The sequence below is a fragment of the Mustela nigripes genome, chromosome 2 (assembly GCF_022355385.1).
Source record: "Mustela nigripes isolate SB6536 chromosome 2, MUSNIG.SB6536, whole genome shotgun sequence".
Lineage (NCBI taxonomy): Eukaryota > Metazoa > Chordata > Mammalia > Carnivora > Mustelidae > Mustela > Mustela nigripes.
The window spans coordinates 7,335,361-7,346,624 of record NC_081558.1 but is presented as its reverse complement, the minus strand read 5'-3'; the positions used below and the strand labels follow the sequence as shown (position 1 = coordinate 7,346,624).

Sequence of the window (11,264 nt, the reverse complement as noted above, 5' to 3'; positions counted from 1 at the left end):
CTGAGATCATGACCTGAGCCGAAGGCAGCGGCTTAACCCACTGAGCCACCCAGGCGCCCCTGCTATGGTGTTTTGATCTTGTCTCCTGCTTGTAGCCCTCAGGGGTTAGACTGAGTCTCGTGTAGTTTCATAAACAGAAATTAGGGGGCCCCATTCTTCAGCTTTCTCCTTTCCTGTGTCCTCCACTCTCCTGATTGGTTCCTCTGGATCCCAGGACCCTGAGATCATGACCTGAGCCGAAGGCAGCGGCTTAACCCACTGAGCCACCCAGGCGCCCCATCAGTCTTTAAATTTACTGAGACTTGTTTTGTGACCTAACATGTGATTTGACTTGGAGAATGTTCCATGTGCATTTGAAAAGAATGTGTATTCTTCTGTATGGGGATGGAGTATTTGACAGAGAGAAATCACAAGTAGATGGAGAGGCAGGCAGAGAGAGAGAGAGGGAGGGAAGCAGGCTCCCTGCTGAGCAGAGAGCCCGATGTGGGACTCGATCCCAGGACCCTGAGATCATGACCTGAGCCGAAGGCAGCGGCTTAACCCACTGAGCCACCCAGGCGCCCCTGAAACTTATTTTTAAAAATTTTTTTATTTAGGGACGTCCTGGATGGCTCAGTTGGCTAAGCAGCTGCCTTCGGCTCAGGTCATGATCCCAGCGTCCTAGGATCGAGTCCCGCATCGGGCTCCTTGCTCGGCAGGGAGCCTGCTTCTCCCTCTGCCTCTGCCTGCCATTCTGTCTGCCTGTGCTCGCTCTCCCCCCCACCCCGATAAAAAAAAAATTTTATTTAGACACAAGAAATTGAGCTTTATTAAATATTTAATATAGTGATTACTCGTGGATACAAATACATATTTTATGAAAAAAATATACTTGCACTATTGGTGAGTGTACAAACATTTTGCTGACAGAGTGTGTGATCAGAAAAGTCCGAAGACCCGTTAGTCAACTCAGTTCTATGTGGAAGGGGTTTTAGATCATCCTTATATTCCCAGACCCAAGATAATAAAGTCCAGAGGTTGAATGAGGCAGTCTATCTCATCTTTCAAGGTCCAGCAACACTGTTGCCTCCTCCAGGAAGCCTCCAAGGAAAGCTCTGCTCACCGGGGCCATATTCGGAAGCGGAGGCAGCCACAGGCCAGACATCGAAGGCCAAGGTTGAGAAGGCGTGTCCAGCGGAAGAGCAGGCAGTGGGTGATGTGTACATACAGGCTGCCTGAGGGGTCCACAGTCTTGAGCACAATCAGTGGGGTGTAGCGGGCATTGGTCTGTTGGCGCAGGGGTGGTCTGGTGGAGCTGATGACCTTGACAATGACCTATGGGGTGGAGCCCTGAGCTCTTGGATTCAGGGAGGGGGGGTTTGCAGGGTGGGCACCCTCACATATCTGAGCCATGTCTTGGGACTCTGGGTTCCCCACTCACCTGGGCTACATCCTGTGGGCTCTGTCCTACAGAGTGAAAGAGCTCCCTGGAGGCAGGGAGGTAGAAATCCCGGAAGTAGTGCAAGGTGTCGGGGTCAGTGTCTGGGAACTCGGCTGTGGAAACCTGCTCCAGGAGCTTCCCCTCAAAGTTAGTGACCACTGGGCCAGGTTCCACCAGGGTGATGCTGGGGATATCCATAGGGGTAGGGGGTCTAGTAACCCAACCCCACTCTCGGCCCCATCACGGTCCCTCTTCTCCTCTCTCCCCCGATTTCTCTCAACATTCCTTCATCCTTCCTGGTTCCCCCAGCTTCTCCTCTGCCCATCCCCCATCCTCCTCCACGGTCTTCCGGTAACTCCCTTGCCCTCATTCCTGATTCCACTTTCTCACTGCTGCCTTGTTTTCCCACCATCTCGGCCTTCCCAGCCCACGCCCTCTCACCGCTCTCACCGCCTCCCCTTCCCTCACCTTTCTCCACCGCTGTCTCCCATCCCCCCCCCCTTCACGACCCAAACGCCCGCCTCACAAGATGTTGAACTGCAGCAGCTGGACAGCCAGACTTTCGAAGAATCCCTCCAGGGCAAACTTGGAGGCTGCATAGGCTTCATTGAACACCACACCTGAGAGGATTGGAGAAGGTTGGGCCCTTTGGGGTCTGGGCGACAGGCTTGTGGGTCCAGAGGGACATGGGGTCTTCAGGAGACGGAGCGAAGAGGGTTTAAAGATCAGAATGGGGGGGGGGATATCTAAGGCCAACAGGATGAGTGTACGTATGTATGATGGGAGCATATGTTGAAGGATGAACCCATAGGCTTAGGATGAGATTGTCTTGGGGTGCCACGTGCTGCCTCTTCCCTGTGCTCCATTTGCCCTTTGCCCTGGAAAACCCTCCTTCCGTCCATCCTCTAAACCTCTGGGCCCCTTGAGCATAGAGTTGCCAGGGTCCCTGAGGGCAAGTACTATTCAGCAGCTTTCTTATCTGTCCTTATTGAGAGTGAATGTGGCTCCTGAGGTCAGGAGCTACAGCTGGAAGAGGAGCCAAAGGGATGGGACTGATGGGTAGTTATAGTTTCCCCATGGTGGGGTAACATAAGCTAGATTCTTCAAACAAACAAACAAACAAAACCAAATACTGTGGATTCTTCAGGAGGCTGCTGAGGAGCTAAGGGCAGATCCCAGGGAATTTCCAGGGAGAGGAAGGGCATCTAGAGGGGATCAAGGAAGAAAGACCCAGGAGCATGGATGGCAAATAAGTGGCCTCCATAGTAGGCTCACGGCAGATGTTGCTAAACAATCACTGCTCTCTTTTTCTGCAGAACCTCAGAGCTCCAAAGCTAGGCATCTCTGGGGCTTGGTTAGAGGTATTTGACAAAAAATGTCACAGGAAAGGAGTTCTGGGGCACCTGGGGGGCTCAGTTGCTTAAGCGTCCGGCTGTGGATCTCAGCACAAGTCTTGATCTCAGGGTTGTGAGTTCGAGCCCTGCCTTGGGCTTAGAGGTGTCCAGAAGTAGCACTGATGCTGGATGGGGATGACCGTTGCAGCACTTACAACACTACCGCTTAGCTCTCGCAGCCTGGCCGACATAATCTAATCTGCAAATGTTTTTCCTATAGAGCTTCAGAATCCTTCTCAACACAGGCTCATTTGGAATATGAGCTAAAACCTATTTGCCATTCTTCTAGCCTGGGGAGGGTCAGATGCGAAGAGATTCCAAGGGGTGGGTCCCCAGGGCTTACCCTGCAGCCCCATGACACTGCTGACCACCACAATGTGGCCCTTTCGCCTTCTCTTCATGCCAGGAAGGACAGCTCTGACCAGACGGACAGCCCCGAAAAAGTTGGTATCAAAGACGTTCTGCATGGCAGCTAGGCTGAGCCCCTCCAGGGGCCCCACCAGGCCCACTCCAGCATTATTCACTAAGGAGGAGACTGAAGGTTACTTGGAAGTCCCCCAACCCTTCTAGTGTCACTCCTCTAGGGACACTCCCTGAATTATCCCACCCCTTACTCCAAATTCAGGGCCAGTCCAGAGTATCCTGAGTGGACAATTGTGGAACCCTGATAATCTTTACATATAGTTTAGCATTTGTTATGAGGACCCTGAACTCCAGGTGGGGGGAAGAGTTGCTGGGAGCAGCCTCCCCTTAATGCAAGAGCAATTCAGCTCTGACCCCAATTTGCATCAAAACAGCCACACCCACCTTCCTTCGAAGGTCTTTGAGAGATCATGTGTTGCTTCTACATCATGCTCCGTTCCCCAAATGACTCATCAAAGTAACTTTTCCAAGTTTTCCAATATATGGTTTTTGGAGAAAAACCAAATGTAACAGAACACCATATGGTGTTCTTCTATTCAGTAAAATCTACCCTACCCCCAGGACTCAGTTTATTTCTTGTAACCCTAATAAACTGGTACCCTGGGCTTTTAGCCATCTTGCCTACCCCTTCTGTCCAGGGCTAGAGGTTGCTGGTGAAGCAAGAAGGCTCGTGCTCAGACATTGGAGAGGATTCACTACAATGAGGACGTGTGCTTAGGTCAGGGAAGGGGAGGGTGACCCCAGGGGCTGTTCAGTCTCACCCAGCACATCCACTTCCCCTCCTTGGATGCCGCTGAGACACTGGGCCACTGACTCGTCACTGCACACGTCCAGCTGGGCCACGGTGAGGGTCTGCCCCAGGGCTTCCCCGGCAGCTGCCTCCAGTGTCCCCTTCTTTCCCAAGTCCCTCATGGTGGCCACCACTGGGGACAGAAAGCAGAGGGTTGAGGCAAGCACTGGGTTCCTTTCGCCTGTGCATTCACTTACATATCTCCATGATATTGCATGAGCCGTCACAGAGGGATGGAGACCCACAGGTTTACACACCTATTTTACTATACAACCCCAAATGCATATAGTGTGAATACATTTACATGTACTTTCATCACTCCAGCCCTCCAAGCCTCCATCCAACATTTACTGAGCATGGACTTAGTACACATTATGCTCTATTCTTGGTGCTGAGATGACTGCATGAAATAAGATAGACAAAGTCCCTGACTTCACGGCATTGATAGTCCAGTGAGTAAGGAAATAAAATAAGTAGAGAACACATTGCCTTGAGAAAAGAAATGCATGCATATTTAGGGTCAATATATGTGCGTTGTGCGTACATGGAAATACAAATAGCCACATCTACATCAGCCACAGAACTGGCGATTTATTGAATATCTACTATGTGCCAAACACTGTGCTACACACTTTTATAAGCATTGTCTCTACTCCTCAAGAGAACCCTATGATAAGGTAACGGGCTTATTTTCAAAGGTGACCACAGCATTTTTCATCGCATATGCTCTTTGAGAATTTTGCTGTTCCCCCTCAAGACATGATATCTCATTTCCCTCTCCTTGCATCTGGTGTCTAGCTGGGCGCTAACAGAACACGGTGAAAGTGATATTGTGTGGCTTCTGGGATTAGGTCAGAAAAGGTATTGCAGTTTCTACTCTGTTTGCTTTAATGTTCATTCTTTTTCTTTTTTTTTTCCCCCAAGATTTTATTTATTTATTCATGAGAGACACAGAGAGAGAGAAAGAGAGAGAGGCAGAGGGAGAAGCAGGCTCCCCACTGAGCAGGGATCCCAATGCGGGGCTTGATCCCAGGACCCCAGGATCATGACCTGAGCTGAAGGCAGATGCTTAACCATCTGAGCCACCCAGGAGCTCCATTCTTTTTCTTTTTAAAAAGATTTTAGTTATTTATTTATTTGAGAGAGACTGAGAGAGCAGGAGTAGGGGGAGCGGCAGAGGGAGAGGGAGAGAGAGAATCCCAAGCTGATTTCGCTCTGAGTACGGAGCCCGATGCAGGGCTCAAGCTTATGACACTGAGACCATGACATGAGCCGAAATCAGGAGTTGGATGCTCAATTGACTGAGCCACCCAGGCAGCCCTGTAATCTACTCTTAAAATCCTCGGCCACGGGGCGCCTGGGTGGCTCAATGGGTTAAGCCGCTGCCTTCGGCTCTGGTCATGATCCCAGGATCCTGGGATCAAGTCCCACATCGGGCTCTCAGCTCAGCAGGGAGCCTGCTTCCCTCTCCCTCTCTCTCTGCCTGCCTCTCTGCCTACTTGTGATCTCTGTCAAATAAGTAAATACAAGCTTTAAAAAAAATCCTTGGCCACTTTGTAGCAGCCCAGCTATCCTGAGGCCACCATGCTGGGAGGAAGCCCCAAGCTAGCCAGACAGAGGAACCACATGGAGAAGACCTGACCTTATTAGAAGGAGGAGAGATGCCTGCCCAGAGCTGTGACTAGTCCCCACTGTTGCAGTTGTAGCCTTTGACCCTGAGCAAGAATCACCTAGCTGCCCCCTTCCAAATTTATGGCTTTTGTAAACCAAAAACCATGGTTTTACAAAACCATGCGTTTTGTAAACTATGACTTTTGTAAACCGTGACTACCATTGTCCTATTACACCAGAAATTTTGGAATGATTTGTTCTTTAGCAATAGCAGCCAGAATAAGTAGGTAAAGTTACTGTCCCTATCAGAGATCAACACACTGAGGCTAAGAAAATGAAGTTCCTTGCCTGTCCCACCACTAGTAAGTGTTAGAACTGGGATTTGAACCTCGGTTTGTTGGGAGTGCTGAGCTCAAACCCCTGTATACATGTTGTATCCTTCATGCGTGTACCCATGATCATGCACAGCGCTGGGAGCCGTGTTCATATAGTCTGTGGCCCTGTGTGACTCATGGGTGTCGCACAGATGAATGGGAGCACATACATCTCCATACAGTGACAACTGTGGTCCCAGGGTGTGGGTTGCCTGGGCTCAAATCCAGGCTCTGCCACTTTCCAGCGGGGCAACTTTGGGCGAGAATCCTTGGCACTCTGTGTCCCAGTTTCCTCATTTCTAAGGTGGGGCTAATGTTAGTGGCCACCTCATAGGGGTGATAGGGGAATTAAATGACTTACTGGATGCACGACACTTAGATCAGAACCTGGCACATTGTAAGCACTCCACAAACATCTTTCAGTTTTATACATTCATCTGCCTATCCAGGGCTGTGACTAGTGTCCCAGGGACAAAGGGACACACACAGCACAACTACTTCCCTGCGCACTGGCACTCGGTCTGTCCCATCCAAGGCTGTGTGTGTCTCTAAGACAGAGGGCAGAGGGTTGGGAGAAGCTGCTCTGCCAACTGGGGCAATGCCCTCACCCCCTGCAACCTTCTTGTAAGTAGCAGCCCTTTGCCCACTTCAGCTGCAGCCTGCTCTGGGTCAGAGGTTCCCATGGGTGGAGTGCAGACGGAGGCAATTTACTCCAGAGTTGCCCGAGGCTAAGTCCCTAGATTTAGAGGCCCCCTTTAAGCCCCCAAGGTCAGGGTCGCTTAAGAGGCTTATCTTGGAGCAGTAATCTGGGGAGGGGTGGGGGAGGGGAGTCCTAGGGAATGCCCAAGAGGAACCTTAGGGAAGCCCTCCCCACCAGCCCTTTAAAAAAATCACCCCCCCCCCGCTCCCCCCAACCTCCTACCATATACCACACTTACTTTGCTTCTTAGCACTTATGAGCATTAGACATATTATACAATTTTTAAAAAGTCTGTTTATTGTCTGTCCTTGCTCTGCTCCCTCCTTACACTGAGGACAGAGATTTTTGTCTGTTTTGTTCACAGCTGTGGTTCCAGCACCTAGAACAGTGCCTGGCACCCAGTAGGTGCACAAGAAATATTTGTTGGATGAGGGGATAATTCATGAGCAGAGGTGGGAAAGGGGCTTCCATGTGTCCTCGGTCCTCCTCAAGCCCATACATACAGCTGACGGGATGGGCTAGTGGAAATGGTGCCAGGAGGGCTGAAGGTCCTCAGAATGCCCACCCCTGCCCCTCCCAGCCCCACCCTGGGCCTCTAACCTTGGTAGCGGTGCCTGTGGTCATGAGCCAGCTGCACTGCAAGCTCCAGGCCAATTCCCGAGGAGCAGCCTGAGATCAGTACAGTCCGGGGTGCGTCGGCCATGTTGATCCCTCCCGGGATGGGTGACCTCTGCTGGCCAGCACCTGACTCCTGCCACCCATCCTAGCCTCATCCCCCCTACCTCCTAGACACCCTCCCATCTTTCCCCTGCAAGGTGAAGGGGCCCCAGGAGACAGCAATTCTGAACTGACCCTGGGCAGGCAGCTGGGTGGGGGAAATCTTTTAACCTCAAAATAGCCTCTTTCTTTTATCTGTTAAAAATCTCTTCTCACTGCTACACTCACAACTAGGGTCTTTTTATTATAACTATAAATCATTCGGGGGTCGGGGAATCAGCAGGGGCATTCTCTTCCTGTCGATTCTGGGCAAAGAATCTCTGATGCAAGGGAGAGAGTGAGAGAAAGTGGCAGAGCATATGGTCCCAGAAGGCTCCTCTCAAAGACAAGAATGGGTGTAGATATGTCACATGATTGGGGAAGACTAGGAAGAACTTCCCAGCAAGGCAGGGCTGGGCACTCGATGAGAATTTTTAGCAGGAGAAGTCTTAGTCTCTGAGGTCCCTGAGGAGGGAGAAGCAGCAGCTTGGGGAAATTCCCTTTCTTCTCCCCACCCCACTGCCCCCTTTTCACCCTTAGGCCAGATGGGGCTCCACCCCTCCTCTCTGGGGAGACAGACACTCTTTGTCCGAAGAACCAGAGCCTGGGAGGGAGATACTGCCGGCTTCTCCCTCTTCCCCGTGGAGGATAGGCACCTTAGGTTTCTCCTTGCAGAAGCTCCCTCAGATCCCACAAGTCTGTGCTTGTTCAATTGCACAGACAGCTCCATGTGACCCCCTGGGGGGGGGGTGAGGGAGCTTCACAGTGGGGGGTCCCAGTAGGGTGAAGGGTAGCTCTACCTCACCCAAAGAATGGCAAGTATCCACCTCTCCCTAAGGCAGTGCCCTGCTTTGAAGTAGGGCCAGACTTCCCCCACTTAATGCGGGCATATGTGAAGATTTGGAATTGGGGATAAGACATCTATTTGGGGACCTGAATCATGGAGAGGGGAGGAGAGGGCTAGGATGGAAATGGGACCCTTTATCTGAAGATTAAGAGTTTGGGAGAAATTGAGGACTGTGTTTTGGAATCTGTGTCAAAGGTTTGGGGGTGAGGCCAGGACATCCAATTCTGGAATTTGGGTGGAGAAATGAGGGTTTGGGGTAAGGCTGGGAACCCATTTTGTAATCTGGTATGAGGCTGGAGGTGGGATGAGGATTCTTTATTGAGACACTCAAAGGGAAGGCCTGGGATGAAGCTGGTACCTTCCATTGTGTCTAAGCCACTGGGATAAAGCAAATGGGTGAAAATTGGGCATCAGGCTGGGACCCCTTCTGGGGGCCTGGGTGAGACAGAAAATATTTGATATAAAAAAGCTGCATAAAGCCTTAACTCTAGGGCCTGGGTGGAGGCTGATGGAAGCTGAAGGTTTGAATGGGGCTAACATCTGTTTTGAGGGGGCCTGTTAGGAGGAAAGGGTTTGGGGTAAGTCTGGGACCCCGAATTCTAAAGCTGGGTAGGAGTGACCCTTTTCCTCCACTGTGGGGTGGGGCAAGAAGAGCCCCCGCTCCCGGCTCAGGGCTCCAGCCCTAGCCGGCCAATCAGCACTCGGCACAAACTTTCCCAACTCCCCCACCAGCTGTCAGCCACCCCCCTTCCTCCAGCGAGCCCCGCCCGGCCGGGCGCGGGAGAGCAGGGCGAGGCCAGGGCGGGGTCTCCTGCAGTCTCCTGCCGATGCGAGTGGAGCCGGCCGCGGCGAGCGAGTGCCCGGAGCCCGAGGAGTCGCCGCGCCCCGTAGACGCCCCGGCCGGTCCCCGCCTTGCGTGTGGGCCCCGCCGGAATGGGGAGTCGCGGAGGCCTGGGCCAGCCGCGGGCCGGCCTCTGTCTGCTTTTGGCCTCGCTGCAGCTTCTTCTCCGGACGCAGGCGGGTGAGCCGGAAAGAAGGAGATAGGAGTAGGATCCAGAGGGCAGGATCTAGCGAGCTCCCAAAAGATGGGGTGGAGTCAGGAATGGGGGGCGTGCGAGGGGGGCGTGAGTGTAGCAAGTGGCTGGGGTGCTCTGTTTGGACGCGCGTATCCGACTCTGGGCAATTTGTGGGTGTGACAGCTGGGGGGAGGGGGGATACGTGTGACCGAGTTTTACTGGTGGATGCCTTGGAGTGAATGCAATTTGTAGGTGTGTGTGTAGCAATGTGTGTGAGGCCATTTGAAGTGAAATTGTGTGTGGGAGTTGACGATTATGGTATGAATATGTGTGATGGGTGATCCCTGGCCAAGTGTGTGATTGTGAGTTGTGGGTGTGTCTGTGTAGGGCTGACTTAGAGAATAACCGTGTAACGCGTGTGATTGTCTTTGGGTGACCCGATGAGGGGTTCGGTTGTGATTTGGGGGTGTAAAAAGTGGCCCATAAGGACGCGAGCGGATGATTCTGGGGGTGATGCTGAGTGGGGACGAGTATGGGAGGGGACTAATCGGGGATTCAAAGTTTCCTTTGCATCGCTCCTAATGGCTTCATCGTATTCTTCCTCTTCCTCCTCTGTCTCCAATTGGCGCGCCCCCACTCCTCTGCCCCCACTTCTCCCCTCCCCCACCCTGCTCTCCCCAGAGCCGCGATCAGCACCATGGACAGGGCCTCGGGAGGGCCGCGGTGAGGGGCGAGGCGGGGCGGGGCGCGGGGCGGGGCGGGGCGGAGCGCGGGCGGGGGCGGAAGTGGAAGTCCCCCCCCCCAGCTGAGCGAGCCGCGGGTGTTTTTCCTGAGGAATTTCTCAGGGGCCTCAAGGGGTCCCGGGGGCCGTCGGACGAGTGAGTCAGCGCTGACGCACGCCCAGCTGCGCGCTTCTGGCTGGACGCCGCGCTCCGCCCCAAAGGGTTCGGGGTTGGGGGCGCCCAAGGGTTTGGGAAGGTTATGGTTCTTCAAGTGGCATCCCGGGTCTGAGAGAGGCTGGGCTTAGGCACTTCTGGAAGTCCCTCCCTAATGTTAACTCAGCCCCCAACACACACACACACACACACACACACACCCACCGTCCTACACTTTCTCACTTTCTCTGGAGTCCAGGGAGGTGCCTGTTCACGTGGATTGTCCCAAACTGGCCCATGTCCCATTCCCATGCTCACACATCCCCACAGTCGTGCAATCTCAGGCATCCATTCAGAATATAAGCCCTCGGGGACACCAGGAATTTTTAAACACCGGTGCCCACGCCCCAGGCAACCCCAGCAGCCACCCGCCACAGGGTCACAGCCTTTGTCACCCTCCTACGCCTTGCAGCCCTGGCACAGGCTTCCACTGGTATCCACGCAACCCTGTCAGCATTCACAGCCAGTCACCCGCTTGCCGAGGTGGCCATACTCTCACGTATAACCACATTCCCTCATCTCCAGTCTCATCTGTTACAATCACAGACTCACTTGCTCACTGACAGGACCCGAGCCCACATGCCTGTCCAGTCACTCACCGAACACCCGCACCTAATCTCCCCACTGGAGGCCAGATACTCGGCACACACCACACATCCACAGATCGCATGCTCAGCCATTCCCTGTTCCATATAGAGTCATGGACACACTTGCACAATCTCGTGTACTTGTACAATGGCACATACACTCACTCCTATGCTCTCCTACCTTTCTGAGGAGATGCCAACCTAGGGTCTGCCTGCCTCCCTTCATATCCTAGACCCCATCCAACATCTCCCTGGGGCCCTGACCAACACAGGGGAGAGTGTGGGGGAAGGTCAGGCTGGGTCCCTGGCCGACCCCCACCCTCTGGGCCTGCAGGCAGGACTCAATGCCTCTTGTGTGTCTTCTTGTCACAAAGCCAGCCATGAAAAGAAAGGGCAGTCAGTTTCTGAAAG

The 11,264-nt window shown here is 53.1% G+C and overlaps 2 protein-coding genes across 4 annotated transcripts in view; one reads left to right on the top strand and one right to left on the bottom strand.

Annotated features, from left to right (window-relative positions):
• Nucleotides 1-1,098: 1,098 nt before the first annotated feature.
• Nucleotides 1,099-7,415, bottom strand: RDH8 (retinol dehydrogenase 8). The gene is made up of 6 exons (XM_059387708.1): nt 7,313-7,415; nt 3,999-4,160; nt 3,158-3,337; nt 1,947-2,040; nt 1,421-1,604; nt 1,099-1,314 (listed from the first exon to the last, which is right to left on the bottom strand). The coding sequence occupies exons 1-6, from the start codon at nt 7,413-7,415 to the stop codon at nt 1,099-1,101; spliced, it is 939 nt and encodes a 312-aa protein (XP_059243691.1).
• A 1,673-nt stretch (nt 7,416-9,088) lies between these two features.
• The window catches only part of COL5A3 (collagen type V alpha 3 chain), a 36,660-nt gene continuing 34,484 nt past the window's right edge, over nt 9,089-11,264 (top strand). For 2 of the 3 annotated variants that reach the window (XM_059388956.1, XM_059388955.1), the window contains exon 1: nt 9,092-9,336. In XM_059388956.1, coding sequence (XP_059244939.1) covers nt 9,249-9,336 — 88 coding nt within the window. In that variant the 5' untranslated portion in view covers nt 9,092-9,248. Of the gene's footprint in view, nt 9,337-11,264 lie in introns of all 3 variants that reach the window. The other variant, XM_059388957.1, reaches the window with a different exon arrangement.